This window comes from Heterodontus francisci, chromosome 38 (genome assembly GCF_036365525.1).
Source record: "Heterodontus francisci isolate sHetFra1 chromosome 38, sHetFra1.hap1, whole genome shotgun sequence".
Taxonomy (NCBI): Eukaryota; Metazoa; Chordata; class Chondrichthyes; order Heterodontiformes; family Heterodontidae; genus Heterodontus; species Heterodontus francisci.
In genome coordinates, this window is record NC_090408.1 from 33,552,246 (window position 1) to 33,568,203 (window position 15,958).

Below are 15,958 nucleotides of genomic sequence, written 5' to 3' on the forward strand. Positions count from 1 at the left end.
CCACCACTGAGATTAAACTGACTGACCTGTAGTAGCTGGGCTTGTCCTTACACCCTTTTTTGAACAAGCGTGTGACATTTGTAGTTCTCCAGTTCTCTGGCACTGCTCTGTATCTAAGGAGGATTGGAAGATTATGGCCAGTGACTCGCAATTTCCACCCTTACTTCCCTCAGTATCCTTGGATGCATCTTATCCAGTCCTGGTGACTTAATAACTTTAAGTACAACCAGCTTATTTTATAAGAGCACAATACTGCGGATGCTGGAAATCTGTAATAAAAACAAGAAATGCTGGAACCACTCAGCAGGTCTGGCAGCACCTGTGGAAAGAGAAGCAGAGTTAACGTTTCGGGTCAGTGACCCTTCTTCGGAACTTCTTCACCCCAAAAAGACATTGGTCCTGGCTCTGTTCATGTGCATCCTGTCAGGCCTGTGCAGGTCCCATCTCCCTCGGAATTGGTCCCAATGTCTCAGGAATCTAAAGCTTTCCCTCCTGCACCATCTCTCCCGCCTTGCATTCATCTGCTGTATTCTCCTATTTGTATACTCACTTGCACATCGTACTGGGAGTAATCTGAAGGTTACTACCTTTGAGGTCCTGCTTGCTAGTTTCTTTCCTAGTTCCCCAAACCCAGCCTGCAGGACCTCATCTCTCCTTCTGTCCATGTTGTTGGTACTGATATGGATCACCCTCTCACCTCAGAGTGCTATTCGGCTGCATAGTGACATCCTTGATCTTGGCACCAGGGAGGCAACATACCATCCTGGATCCACGTTTGTGGTTGCATAAACGCCTGTCTGTTCCCCTAACTATCGAATCCCCTATCACTATTGCTTTTCCAATCTTGCTCCTGCCCCCAACCTCCCAACCACCCGTACAGCTTCGCCAGCCATGGTGCCATGGACTAGACTGTGGCTGCACACCCCAGAGGAACCATCACATTCACCAGTACTCAGAACAGAATACTGGTTGGTGAATGAGATGCACCCAGGAGTCTCCTGCACTACCTTCCTGGTCCTTCTTGACTGTCCAATGGCCACCATTCGCTCTCTGCCTACATACCCTTAAGCTGCAGGGTGACCTCATTACAAATATGCTATCCACAAAACTCTCAGCCTTGCAGATGCACCACAGTGATGCCAGTTGCTGCTCAAGCTCTGGAACCCGGAACTCAAGCTGCTGCAGCTGACGACGTTTCCTGGTTGTCCAGGACGTGAGAAGTGTCCTGGACTCCCACATGGAACAGGATGCACACTCCACAGGTCCGAGCTGCCCTGCCTTGCTTTCATTTATGAAATTTTTAAGCTTATTACTTAAAATAGAAAGATTCACCAGCTAATCAGCAATCAGCTGCTTTTCCTGTGCTGAGGCCACTTTATTTTATAGGGAGGTTAACTAAAATGTTTTTACTTGACTCTTATTATCTAAAAACTTTGGATTTTAATTTGCTGTCTTTTCCGGTTTCAAAATTCAGTTGGCATGAAGTCAGTACTTTGCTGACCTAGAAACCCTTTGCTAAGCATTCTTTGGGCCTCCTTATCTCGAGAGACAATGGATACGCGCCTGAAGGTGGTCAGTGGTTTGTGAAGCAGCGCCTGGAGTGGCTATAAAGGCCTATTCCAGAGTGACAGGCTCTTCCACAGGTGCTGCAGAGAAATTTGTTTGTTGGGGCTGTTGCACAGTTGGCTCTCCCCTTGCACCTCTGTCTTTTTTCCTGCCAACTACTAAGTCTCTTCGACTCGCCACATTTTATCCCTGTCTTTATGGCTGCCCGCCAGCTCTGGCGAACGCTGGCAACTGACTCCCACGACTTGTGATCAATGTCACAGGATTTCATGTCGTGTTTGCAGACGTCTTTAAAGCGGAGACGTGGACGGCTGGTGGGTCTGATACCAGTGGCGAGCTCGCTGTACAATATGTCTTTGGGGATCCTGCCATCTTCCATGCGGCTCACATGGCCAAGCCATCTCAAGCGCCGCTGACTCAGTAGTGTGTACAAGCTGGGGATGTTGGCCGCCTCGAGGACTTCTGTGTTGGAGATGCGGTCCTGCCACCTGATGCCAAGTATTCTCCGGAGGCAGCGAAGATGGAATGAATTGAGACGTCGCTCTTGGCTGACATACGTTGTCCAGGCCTCGCTGCCATAGAGCAAGGCACTGAGGACACAGGCCTGCTACACTCGGACTTTTGTGTTCCGTGTCAGTGCGCCATTTTCCCACACTCTCTTGGCCAGTCTGGACATAGCAGTGGAAGCCTTACCCATGCGCTTTGTTGATTTCTGCATCTAGAGACAGGTTACTGGTGATAGTTGAGCCTAGGTAGGTGAACTCTTGAACCACTTCCAGAGCGTGGTCGCCAATATTGATGGATGGAGCATTACTGACGTCCTGCCCCATGATGTTCGTTTTCTTGAGGCTGATGGTTAGGCCAAATTCATTGCAGGCAGCCACAAACCTGTCGATGAGACTCTGCAGGCATTCTTCAGTGTGAGATGTTAAAGCAGCATCGTCAGCAAAGAGGAGTTCCCTGATGAGGACTTTCCGTACTTTGGACTTCGCTCTTAGACGGGCAAGGTTGAACAACCTGCCCCCTGATCTTGTGTGGAGGAAAATTCCTTCTTCAGAGGACTTGAACGCATGTGAAAGCAGCAGGGAGAAGAAAATCCCAAAAAGTGTGGGTGTGAGAACACAGCCCTGTTTCACGCCATTCAAGATAGGAAAGAGCTCTGATGAGGAGCCACCATGTTGAATTGTGCCTTTCATATTGTCATGGAATGAGGTGATGATACTTAGTAGCTTTGGTGGGCATCCGATCTTTTTTAGTAGTCTGAAGAGACCACGTCTGCTGACGAGGTCAAAGGCTTTGGTGAGATCAATGAAAGCAATGTAGAAGGGCATCTGTTGTTCACAGCATTTCTCCTGTATCTGATGAAGGGAGAACAACATGTCAACGGTCGATCTCTCTGCACGAAAGCCACACTGTGCCTCAGGGTAGATGCGCTCGGCCAGCTTCTGGAGCCTGTTCACAGCGACTCGAGCAAGGACTTTCCCCACTATGCTGAGCAGGGAGATTCCACGGTAGTTGTTGCAGTCACCGCGGTCGCCTTTGTTTTTATAATTGCTATGCATTATTATCTGTATTATATACTAACTGTTCTCTGTTAATTGCATCTGTAAATTATTCAAGAATAAAACTCCTTCCCATTACAAACAAAGCTTGGAAGCATGGACTGATATACTGTCCATCAAAAATTAACAAAATAAGTTTAATATCATCATTATTCTTGGACAAAGTGCAAAAATTTTACTTCAGGGCACCTATCAGTGAACAAAAGTCATAAATTGCCCAGGCATGGAATCTAAATCCTGGAGGCACGAAGCAGAAATTGCAATGAATTGGCTGCAGATGATCGAATTGTTTATTTGCGCTTCATTCATCGACATAAATATAAAGATTCTAATCATTAATTCTAAAATTCTGGTTTAAGTTCTCTTGCAAAAATTTCGAGCCAGCCAGGAGTCGAACCTAGAATCTTCTGATCCGTAGTCAGACGCGTTATCCATTGCGCCACTGGCCCACAAGCAAGATACCCGCTTTTGCTCTGAGGAAGCTACGACAAAAGGCTTTATTATTTCCATCAACCTTTTTTTGTTTTCTTTGTTCAACAAACAGCCGATAAAACCCCACTCTTTGGAATCATTTAATGGGAAACGTTTATTGGGAACCGTGTTTTAGATTTTTTTTGAACGCAGACTTGCAATTCAAGCAAAAATCCCAGGGAAAGGGTTTGAAACCATTTATTTTTCACCTGTCATTCGTTTTCAATGGAGTGCGTTTAATTTGTCAATTAATCTCCCACAGCAATTTATCTGGATTCAACCGCCATTATGTTTAAAGAAGCTTCCTTCAGCCTCACCGCCCCCGCGCTCTGGGACTCAGAGACGGACCAATCAGCAGGGCCCGCTGTCGATTGACGGATGCCCATTGGCAGGTATGGGCTAACGAAAAGGCGAATCATAGTCGTCGTCAGCTGAATTGCTTTACCAGATTGGCTTCTTTTTGGACCAATGAAAGGACAGAGCTGGGTGAGCGCTGGCCAATGGGGTGGCTGCGTTTGCGCGGGAGGTATGATGATGGTGGTGTTGTGAGCCGGAGCCCGGGGACAGGTAACAGTGAGAAGGAGCGTTAATGTGCGGAGTGTCTGGGCTCGCCAATTCGGCAGACCGGGCTCGGTACCTCAGTCTCACTCAGTGTTAGCAGAACACTGCCTGTCTGAGGTTAAACGTGGTCCTGTGTGTATGTCTGTAAGGAAGGGGCTGCTGTAGGCCATTTACATTATAGTAATGTCCTGGAAAAGCAGCATGATAACTAACCCCTGCCCTCAAATGTCCCTGTCCCAGGGCGACCCCCTCCTCACAGACACATTTCCACAGTCTGTGCCAGGGTGACCCCCTTTCCTACTAATCTGTGCCTGGAGGTCCCTTCTCCCTCACTGACAGTATGATTTTCCTCTCCCCACTAATCTGTATGTGCCAGCATGACCTGCTTCCACTATCTTGTCTGTCTGTTTTTGGGTTGACTGTCTGGTGATTTTGACTCAACCATAAATGCCAGAACTCTGAAATAGAAATAGAAAATCTTGGCAGGTTAGCCAGCATTTGCAATAGGAAAGATAGTTAATGTTTTCAGTTGAATTCTTCAACAGAGCTCAAATATGTCTGCAATCAGTCTCATTTAAAAGGTGTGTTTTGCATTTTATTCAAATAAATTGGGATTTATTTGCAAACATATGATTTAGAATTACAGTGGCAAGTTAGCTTACAAATACAAACATGTGATGTGCCTCCTGTTATGTTGCACCCAGATCAAGTGTTGCAGGACAAGAAACACATATCGTGATGTGATTCTGGTTAATTCATTTAAGAACCAAAGTCCGTACATATGTGGGGAAGGTATTTAATAACTTCCAGTGGCTGATTCTGCCACTGCAACTCTTGATATTAATCCTGATTATCATGTATGGTTAGATTAATTATGATCTGAATAGATTATATTTAAAAGGGGTTGTATTGCTGAACTGGAGTGCTTTGGGGATAGAAACGACCTGCTTAGAAAGCTACTGAAATAGTGCTGCTGTGTTGTCTCATTATGTCTTTAGCATTTAAATCCTGTTCCAAAAAGAAGTGGAATTTCTGGAAAACTTGAGTTCCTGGAACAGATTTTTAAAAAATCTTTTGACAAACTTGGACGGTGTATATGTTCAACTAATATTTGACTTCTGCCAAAGTATATGATAAATTTGTAAAAGAGTATGTTGCTATATTGGTGACATAGCCACTTTCTACCTAACTTTTTTTTTCTATGATTGGCCTTTTGGTGGTAGATATTTCAATAGAAGTCTTGCAATGTCGTGTGTATAGTCCTGTGAGGGTAGTATTATCTTACTAACATATAATAGAAAGAAGGCTGTAGTTGTTAGTCTTCCACCATACCAATCAATTGTCTGTTCTGAAAGTACTTTCATCAGTCTGAATTAAATTTACAATTGTAAGAATCCTGGGAAATTCCTACAATGGGTTTTCTTGCTAATTAATGAAAACTAACTTAAACACTATGACTGGCTGTACACTTTACTCTGATACCTCAAATTCCAACATAATGCCAGCTACCTCTAGAAAGTGCGAGCACAGTGGCCTCGTGCTGCTTACTTCAGGTTGGATTTTCCTTACGTTTTAGGGAAAGATCCATGCATATGTCACTGTAGTTTAGGATTTTACACATAACTGGGATAAGACCCACTAATTTATTTTTATTTTTTTGTATTCATTCATGGGATGTGGGCGTCGCTGGCCATACCAGCATTTATTGCCCATCCCTAATTGCCCTTGAGAAGGTGGTGGTGATCTGCCTTCTTGAACCGCTGCAGTCCATTTGGGGTAGGTATACCCACAGTGCTGTTAGGAAGGTAGTTCCAGGATTTTGACCCAGCGGCAGTGAAGGAACGGCGATTATAGTTCCAAGTCAGGATTGTGTGTGACTTGGAGGGGAACTTGCAGGTGGTGGTGTTCCCATGCATTTGCTGCCCTTGTTGTTATAGTTGGTAGAGGCCGCGGGTTTGGAAGGTGTTAAGGAGCCTTGGTGCAATGCTGCAGTGCATCTTGTAGATGGTACACACTGCTGCCACTGTGCGTCGGTGATGGAGGGAGTGAATGTTTGTAGATGGAGTGCCAATCAAGCGGGCTGCTTTGTCCTGGATAGTGTCGAGCTTCTTGAGTGTTGTTGGAGCTGCACCCATCCAGGCAAGTGGAGAGTATTCCATCACACTCCTGACTTGTGCCTTGTAGATGGTGGACAGGCTTTGGGGAGTCAGGAGGTGAGTTACTCGCCTCAGGATTCCTAGCCTCTGACTTGCTCTTGTAGCCACGGTATTCATATGGCTGCTCCAGTTCAGTTTCTGGTCAATGATAGCCCTTGGGATGTTGATAGTGGGGGATTCAGCGATGGTAATGCCGTTGAATGTCAAGGGGAGATGGTTAGGTTCTCTCTTGTTGGAGATGGTCATTACCTGGCACTTGTGTGGCGCGAATGTTACTTGCCACTTATCAGCCCAAGCCTGGATATTGTCCAAATCTTGCTGCATTTCTACACGGACTGCTTCAGTATCTGAGGAGTCACGAATGGTGCTGAACATTGTGCAATCATCAGCGAACATCTGCACTTCTGACCTTATGATTGAAGGAATGTCATTGATGGTTGCACCTCGGACACTACCCTGAGGAACTCCTGTAGTGATGTCCTGGAGCTGAGATGATTGACCTCCAACAACCACAACCATCTTCCTTTTGCGCTAGGTATGACTCCAGCCAGCAGAGGGTTTTCCCCCTGATTCCCATTGACCTCCGTTTTGCTAGGGCTCCTTGATGCCATACTCAGTCAAATGCTGCCTTGATGTCAAGGGCAGTCACTGTCACCTCACCTCTTGAGTTCAGCTCTTTTGTCCCTGTTTGAACCAAGGCTGTAATGAGGTCCAGAGCTGAGTGGCCCTAGCGGAACCCAAACTGAGCATCACTGAGCAGGTTATTGCTAAGCAAGTGCCGCTTGATGGCACTGTTGATGATGCTTTCCATCACTTTACTGATGATTGAGAATAGGCTGATGGGGCGGTAATTGGCCGGGTTGGACTTGTCCTGCTTTTTGTGTACAGGACATACCTGGGCAATTTTCCACATTGCAGGGTAGATGCCAGTGTTGTAGCTGTGCTGGAACAGCTTGGCTAGGGGCGCGGCAAGTTCTGGAGCACAGGTCTTCAGTACTATTGCCGGAAAATTCCTATTTTAATTAAAATAACGATCTTTTAACAAATTGTCTGATAATGACATTCCAGTGCAGTGTGTCGCATTGCCAGAGTTTGTGTCCTTCATAAACCACTTTATACAGCACTTGCCTATTTTAAGCATCTAACAGATTTTATCCCACTGCTTTCTTCATAATTGATCAGGGAGTATTTACATTATTTATTGTTTTACAGAAAATTATCAGCACTAAATCTGATTTATATTTGCTGTTTTCAAAGAGTTCGTCAGGTACTTTGGCCAATATCCTTCCTTCAACCGAGAAAGAGAGAGAGAACAAAAGAAAAATAGATAATCCATTTCTCAATCTCATTTGAAAGACACCACCTCCGACAGTGCAACACTCCCTCTGTACTGCGCTGAAGTGTTGGCCTGGATTATGTTCTTGAACCAGATGAACTCGTTACTCATCTCAACACAAAAGCAAAATACTGCGGATATGTTTCTCTCTCCATTGATGCTATTAGACCTGCTGAGTATTTCCAGCATTTTCTGTTTTTATTTTGTCATTCATCTCATTTTTCTTTATGGATTTTTGCTGTAGTAGTTTACTGTACGTGAAGTGTCTTGAGATCCTTCTGAGAGATGTAGTGAGGCTTTCTAATAAAAGCAAATCTTTCTATTAAATACTAAACTAGTTTTTTTTATTAGGTGGTGTTCATTAATTTTAGTGTTGTTTTTATGTGAGCTGAGATGGATCAGAAGATTTTGGATTTGGCAGCAACTGAGGATCTGCAAGGATTGCAGCAATGCCTGCAGCGTGTGAAAGAGCAGGAGGTAAGCAATTGCTGCAATTCCTTGGCTTCTACAATGCAGCAGTGAAGTCCAGTGGGATTTAAATGTTTTTTACTTCAAATATTGCAGTATGCTGCATTCAAATAAGTAAATTTAAAAGATACAAGTATCAGAAAATTCAGTTTTATTGAGCAAGCACTTCACTGACTAGTTCATTTCCACATTTATGAGCACTCTTCGCCATATTGAGCAAATTTTCACAAGTAGTGCAGAATACTTGTAAAAGTTCCATCTGTAATTTCTATTGGTGCTTATTTTTAGGGGATAATCTTTTTTTAAAAAAAAGAAATGTGTACACAAGAATGAGTTTATAAATGGTGTGATATACCATTCAGCCTCATATGTACCCTGACCTTTGTTGATTTTTGATCAGTCAACAGTCTGAAATTACAATTTGAATTTTGTTACTTTTGTTACAGGTTGGTGCCTTGATAACACATCATGCTTTGAAAGGGAAGGAGATTGGGATGCTTGTGAGAGCTATTTTTAAAGGTTAGTGCATCAAAAAGAAATAATATTTGTATATCACATTCCAATTGTAAGCATGCAACAGGTTCCTGCCCTCCACTTGTACTTGGTTAGAATAAATACACATTGATAGTTTATTGTATACAGAAAGAAACAGGAGACACATTTATATTTTCAGCAATCTAAATGTTTTAATATGGTGTTGAAAACAATTGACAATTGCACTTATTGATTTAGGCCCAATATTTACATTGATTGGATAGTAAATAAATTAACAAAATACATTTATAGTAGTGAGCCTTAATCCAGCTGTCCATGTTACTGCTGTGAATATCAAATTCTGGGCTAAATTATGCCTATTAAGAGCAGCTGAGAAAGAAGTCTAGATTTGAATCGGGTCCCAGATGTAAAAGGACCGTATGCTAACTCTTTGCAGCACCTGATCCCTCATCCCTTAACCCATCAGTTCAGTGAGATTTGGTGGAATGTTGATTTAGTACGTCTTGTCCTTTTGTTTTCCCCTTTTATAGGTTCCCCATGTTCTCAGAATGCAGGACTTTGTCTGAGGCTTTTTGTTTACAAACACTGCATGCAGCTAGTTGAATCGGGAGACCTACAATCAGATATAGCAACAGACATGATTGGTTTGCTGATGCTTGAGGTAAATTATGAAATTGATTAAAGTTATCCAACTTGCTATCAAGAGATTTAATAATATTTGAATTATGTACTGTTCAGAAATGTTTGTTTATTAACTCACCCCTAGTCCCATACTACCCACCAGCCCAGAAACCAGTCGCCTAAACAAAATCTTTGTGGCAAAAACGATCTGCCATGTAAGGATGTAGTATTTTGTCTTCTAACATAGTCATGTTATCTGATTGGAAATTTTGCTTCTGTAGCTGTTGCACTTGCTATTGACTCCCATTAAATTGTCCTTGAAAATTCACACAGAATATCACACATCATAAACTCATCAGTTTCTCATGTCAGGAGTAATTTGAGTTCTGAGGGAAGTTTAATGAAATAGAACTTGTTTTCTTTGTAAAAGTAAAAACTTTGGGGTCACCCAGTTGATACTTTTGAAGTTATGAAAAATTATGATTAACAAAGTTATTGTCCACTACAGGTGAAAGACTTAAATCCCAGAACACACAAATTAAAAATAGGGAGCTCCAGTAGAAATGAGGCAACCAAAGTATGGTAGAGTTGTGGGTTAGTTCACCGGGAAGACTATTGAAGCAAACATGATATATTGGTTCGGGAGAGAACTAGATGTGTTTCTAGTGAGTGAAGGGGATATGGTGAGAGAGTTTCTTGGGTAGCGAGGTATCAAAAGGCTTGTGGACTTAATGGCCCTTTACTGTCCCTAAAAATGATTTTTTGAAGCTATGTACTCCTGGGTATGGTACAGTGACATGTTAAATAAATTTACATGGTGCTGCCCTGTGCTTGTAATTGAAAAGTAAAATGTTTACTTAAGTAGTTAACAGTATGGGGCGGGGGCGGGGACAGGGGGGGAAGGTTGGGGAATAGAGAAATTGCGACATCTGATGGGGTCTGTACACATTATGTTCTCATAATATCAAATCTTAATTTTAGGCTCATCAACTGCCTGGAGTCACTTTAGCTGAGCTGGCAAGCTTGTATGTGGATGCCATCAAAGGGGGCAGCATTATCAATGGCAAATCACTGGATCTTTTCCCTACAATACTTACTGTTTTGGCATCTCAAGAAAGCCTGAATTATGGTGGAGGTAAGGAAACTTAGAAAAATATTTAAAATTTGTTCTCCGTATGTTTATTGGTATAAAGTACGCTTCTTGCTTTCTGAACCTGCCCCAAACACCCTTGTCATGTAGATTATATATTTTTAAGGGTTTGTAGCCCTCTGTTGCCTGTAACTTTAAATATTTCTGTTTCACTAGGTCAATTGAGTGGTGAGGAATACAAGAAGCAACTGATCAACACTCTATGTGCTAGCAGGCAAGTAACAACGTGTTCAGCTAATCCAAAGTAATTAGATGTTTGCTCAAGAAGCAATTAGCAACACGAGAATACGATCTGTGGAAACCAGAGAATTTCCTGGTAATTTAAAATTATTTTTTGATAAATTTAATTGCAGTGTTGCTGTCCTTGTCCATCTCTCCTAAAATGTTGACTTTATATGGGGTACTGTTCCACGATTGGCATTAGCCAGCCTTCGCATACGTGCCTAGATGGTGAGGGTTGGCAGGATAACTGATAATGGAGGTCTGATTCTGTCCTGTCCAACATTTGCACATGCACTTTCCAACAGGGGTCACTGCAGACTAATCAGTAATGGGGATCAGGATTCCTTAATCTAGGGTGCTGAGGCCCGTTGCAGTGCCCCCAAATGCTGTGTGGGCCAGGATCAGATAACTCCACTCAGACTAGGAATGGAATATGAAACTCATTCCCAAGTATGTTATTCTACATGTAGGCTGAGCAAACCCCTCCATTAGATTCCAGCCTGTACCATACTTCTGGGTATATATAAAATCATTTGTTTCTGTATTTAAATGCTGAGAATTTTTTTGTATCCATTAATAAATAATTTAACAGTACACTTATGAAGAAAATAGTTTTTAAAAAACATATTTTGAATATTTTCCAGATGGGATCCAAAATGTGTGATTCACCTCACATCAATGTTTAGGTAAAATTTTTATGGTTTGATCAGTTCAATTACTAACTTAATGGAAAAACAGCATCCTCCTGAAATAAATTTCAGTGGTTAAAAATTGTATGTATGTCCATTCTAGTTTGTTCTCTTTCCTGTAGGGATGTACCTGTCAGTACAGAGGAACTTCAATTTGTTATGGTGAAAGTGCTGAGAATGTTCCCCAAGTTGGACTTGCAGGAACTGCCTCCACTTGTCTACCAGTTACTCCTTCTCTCTGCTAAGGTAAGATGAAAGCATAAACCAGCATGCCAACATTTGTTCTAAGTTTTCTAAAAGGAGAAAATCTTACTTTTTTCAATGTACATCAGGTAATGTGTGTCAATCCTTCAAGATGATGCTTGACATTTTAGTGAATGTAGACTGCTAGATCTTGACACAAAAGCATATCTGTTGTTTGCTGTGCTAGATAAAGAGTGCAGTTAGAGATGAAACATTAGAAAGGTGGCCGTCTCCTTACTTACTATTCCTTTTATCCAACAGGGTTGTAAGAAAACTCTTTTAGAAGGAATCATAACATTCTTCCATCAACAGGATCAGCTGCAGAAAGAAGAACAGACAGAAACTGAGTGAGTTATAAGCATTTCTCACATTAGTGGCCATTATTCATGTGCCAGTTTAGGTAATGAATGTAGGAAGTGGTCATCACATCTGAGCCTGTTCCTGACTTTACCTGATGTATTTGCTAACTTGGGTTACTGGGTAGACATCAAGAACATTGCCCTTTTGCCTTCCCACCATGCCCAAACACACAACCCCTTCTTCCCTCTGTTCAAAATTGTGCTGATGATTGCAAAATCTCTGCTTCTGACTTTCCCTCCGCTGCTTTACCACTTTTTTTATGTGCTAAAATGTGCTCTTTTTTTTATTTTAAAGGTCCTTGGAGTTGGAGGCTGTCACTGTGCCACAAGACCAGCTCCGTCATGTAGAAGGAACAATCATTCTTCACATCGTGTTTGCTATCAAGTTGGACCATGATCTGGGCCGTGAACTCATCAGATATCTGAAGGTTTGGCAGAGTGTTTGCTTTCTGTTGGCATCTTTTACTTTTCTGTTATTGAGGAGCCTAGGTGAAGGGTTGTAGTGCAGGACAAGCAGAAGGGATGATACAATTCAGTGGTTCGTTGATGCTGAAGTTGGCATTTAAAAGTCTTTAGATTGTAATTGGAAAGGAAAATTGATGTCAGAAATTCTGCAGTTTTGAGGCCTGGGAAGGATTGAGTTTATGTAATGAGTTTTGTTTTCAATATGGAGAATTACTGGGGAGGAGGAAATGTGTGTCGGGAGCCTGTCAAAAGCTTAGGATGATTGAGAGGCAAGTAAAGCACTTGTAAGGCAGCCTTTTTTTTAATCAAATAAATATGTAAGTTTGTTTTGCTGTTGTTCAGAATGTTTTCTGTTCTACTTCAGTCAAAAGCAACAGATCCACAATTCCATGCAATGAGGGCACGAGGTTTCCAACCTTTCAATATGCATCCATCCCATCTCTCTCAGTAATCAATTATGCAACACCTTTCTGACCCACTCGCATACATGATCAAAATGCTGAGATTTTTAAAAGAATTTAAAGTTTGAAAATAAAATGCCTGTGAGTTTTACCATTTAAACTTATTGAAGGGGAAATTCATTCCAGTAGAACTTCAAATGTATTATAAATGCAATTTGTCAAAAGGCATACATTGACATGTTGATGCTTGGTGCAAGTTATGACCTGATGAGCAGGGGTCTAGAGTTCCCTCTCAGCATTCACCTGGTCTTACCGTAACGGGGTTTAATTTTAAACACACTGTGTTTAAACTCCCCCTTGGTGAATCCTTGTTCACTGCTTTCCAATTGTAAGGTAAAGAAACCAGCCAAACAGGTTTTCTTGGGTTCAAAGAAGAAAGGTTGAACTTTATTAAACTTAAACTCTAATTCGGTTAACGCCTTCAGATACACTACTCGTCCACGCAAGCATGCATATGCGATAAACACATGCAGATAGAGACAGAAAAGAACAGAAGAAATAAAGTGGAAAGGTTTAAGGCAATATCTGAAAATGGTTTTGGTTACTGTTCTTCGAGCTCGCTGTTGAGTCCTTGATTTTAGGTAGATCTTGCTATACGTTGGGGCCCAGTATTATTCTTAAACCTTGTTCGATGCAGGAGACATTTGTCTCTTGAGGTTCAGTGGATTTGGAGTTCTGTGAGAAAGAGATGGGAGCAGACAGGAGAGGCTGTGGCGAGCCAGCCAGGAGAGGTCTTTACACTCCTGGAGCAAACAGTCTTTCTTTTCTCAAAGTGTCTTTACAATTCAAAAAAACTCAGGTTGCCCATCCGGTTAGTCATGTGACTAGCTGGTTTGAACACGTCTGTTTGTGGATATGGCCATCTTAGCAGTTATCCTGGAATGTGAGCTTCCTCACCTTCAATGTCTGGTGATCAAAGTCCATTGTGGGTTGAATGTGTCAGGGAATGGTCCTTTGTCTACACAAGCACTGTTAGTATGTAAATGTTTTTTCCAGCCACGACTGATCTGTTTAACAAGTCATTTCTTCACTCCAGCAACAGTTTAAAAATCAATGTTCATTTGACAAAATTACTATGCCTCATTCTTGAGGGTGGGGTCTGCATGACAGTGCCTTACAGTGGAGACAGCTACAGGTTTGGATGTCTCCATTCTGCTTCCAATGTGAGCTCTGTCAGTTGCAGAGGCTGTAGGGCCTTTTGGCAGGGTAACAGAATTGGGGAGGGGCTGGAGAGGGTCACATCACTGGGGTCTTGTTGCCTCTAATGGTCACCCAGAGACCAGTATGTCCCTGCTCTCATGAGTGCAGCAGTAATAAATCAGGGGAACACAAATTATTGGAAAAAAGGCATATTTTATTCCAAAAATACTTTTTATAATTTTTAACAAATTAAATAAAACTGGTCTGACTTGGAAAATCTAATGTTTGCCGTTTGTTTAGGCTGGTCAGCAAGGAGATACCAGCCGGGTCCTCTGTTCTTTTAACACTGCATTGATGCTGTCCGTAGCTAGGATACATCGATTTGAGGAGCAGGTATGTTTATTTTTCCATCACTTTATTTCATTTACGACCTCCAAATAGACTTGAGTAGGAGTTGACTGGGAAGGTTGTTTACACTGAATCATCAAGTAATGAAATACTGTATATTAGATTAGTGATGTAAAGGATGTAATGTTTATTACTCAAGTGGAACTGGTCTAGCTCAGATTTAAAAGTCTCATTAGTGAATTTTATATAGAATTGTTAAATTTCCTATGGTGACACTAACAAAATTCAAAATTAATATTTTCAAATTACTTCAAAAAGTTATAACTTTTACCCTTGGTCACCATTAGTCAAAAGAAGTAAATGAGGCTGCTTATTATTCTAGGCCCTGGATCCTACAGATCCTGCATGTCATAGTCAGACCTGTGGCTGTTTCCAAGTAAAACTTTCAGCTGGAATTTGAACTTCAAAACATCTAGGGTTAGCTATCTTAAACTTTCACTTACAACTTTTAAAATGGTCTGTAATTTCAGCCGACTTAAATTTTCAGCTTTTGGTGTGGAGTGATCATGATTACCTGTCCAATGTGATTCTTATGTCTGAATAGTTTTTGCTAACTGCTTGACTGACAATACCAAATATTTAGTGCGGAACAAGAATAGACAATTGTACAGATGCAAACATTTTATTTGAGAAGTTGTAATTGCGACACTCCTCCATATTCCTCTCAAGAATTTATTTGTGTATGAGACCATGTGGTAGAGTATTTTCCTCTTACTACTTGACATCTGGGTTTGAATCCAGCCCTACCGGAAGGGGTGACTATAAAATAAGGTAGATGTAGGCCCTGAATGTGATCAAATGGGGAACTTGGAGTGGTGGGTTTATTTGTATTCCATGGGACATGGGTTTAGACACTGGTGTGCTGTACTACTGTGCTACACATGCTAATGTGTTGGGAAACATCAAGTTTGATTGTGTGCTTGTGGCGGGTGTGCAGTTTCTGGAGAGCCAACTGATTTTTGCGAGGTTGAGAATCTTGTGCGGTACTAGGAATGTACTGATGTACAGTTTTACAAAATTAGAAAAAACACCAGATTGACTTCACCAGATAACAAATCAGGTGATGATGAGTATTTCTACTCATTTACATTTGAATTGTAATTTCTTGAGGGCTTTAAAAAATGTTCAGTTTTGATTACAAAATGCTGGAAATGCACAAGGCATAAAAGGAACCCCCTCGCGGGTGGTCATGCATCTTCTGAGGAAAGTTTCCCCTGAAGTAGTTATCTATCTTTCAGGTGCTGTGCATTTCTAGAATTTGTGGTTATATACAATAAATAGGAGGATACTGTTGGAGTGGAATTGACTAAAATGAACCACTTGATGCTCAGGTCTTTTCCAATCGTCAGAAGGTTTATTTTATACCGGTGGGGAGTAAGTCGCTGGCTTACCATGCACTTCTCCACTGAACAAAGGAATATCCACAGCAGATATACAGTTACTCAGCCCATCCCGGCTGGACACAATCCAATCATAACAGTTATTGATCACATACATTACAAATAAAATTATTCATTATGCATCATGTGGTTGTGGGGATAGCTCATGGTACGCCCCTGACCATCTCAGCTTGTTTACAAAACCC

At 41.8% G+C, this 15,958-nt stretch overlaps 1 protein-coding gene and 1 non-coding gene across 4 annotated transcripts in view; one reads left to right on the forward strand and one right to left on the reverse strand.

Annotated features, from left to right (window-relative positions):
• Positions 1-3,504: 3,504 nt before the first annotated feature.
• trnar-acg (transfer RNA arginine (anticodon ACG)) lies at positions 3,505-3,577 on the reverse strand. The gene has a single exon. It is a non-coding gene; the product is annotated as a tRNA-Arg (tRNA).
• A 525-nt stretch (positions 3,578-4,102) lies between these two features.
• fanci (FA complementation group I) overlaps positions 4,103-15,958 on the forward strand; it is a 71,259-nt gene continuing 59,403 nt past the window's right edge. For 2 of the 3 annotated variants that reach the window (XM_068018061.1, XM_068018063.1), the window contains exons 1-11: positions 4,103-4,166; positions 8,004-8,129; positions 8,567-8,639; positions 9,146-9,276; positions 10,218-10,371; positions 10,543-10,600; positions 11,253-11,294; positions 11,420-11,543; positions 11,802-11,887; positions 12,195-12,327; positions 14,266-14,358. In XM_068018061.1, the coding sequence (XP_067874162.1) occupies positions 8,046-8,129; positions 8,567-8,639; positions 9,146-9,276; positions 10,218-10,371; positions 10,543-10,600; positions 11,253-11,294; positions 11,420-11,543; positions 11,802-11,887; positions 12,195-12,327; positions 14,266-14,358 (978 nt within the window). In that variant the 5' untranslated portion in view covers positions 4,103-4,166; positions 8,004-8,045. Of the gene's footprint in view, positions 4,167-4,664; positions 4,742-8,003; positions 8,130-8,566; positions 8,640-9,145; positions 9,277-10,217; positions 10,372-10,542; positions 10,601-11,252; positions 11,295-11,419; positions 11,544-11,801; positions 11,888-12,194; positions 12,328-14,265; positions 14,359-15,958 lie in introns of those variants that run through there. The other variant, XM_068018062.1, reaches the window with a different exon arrangement.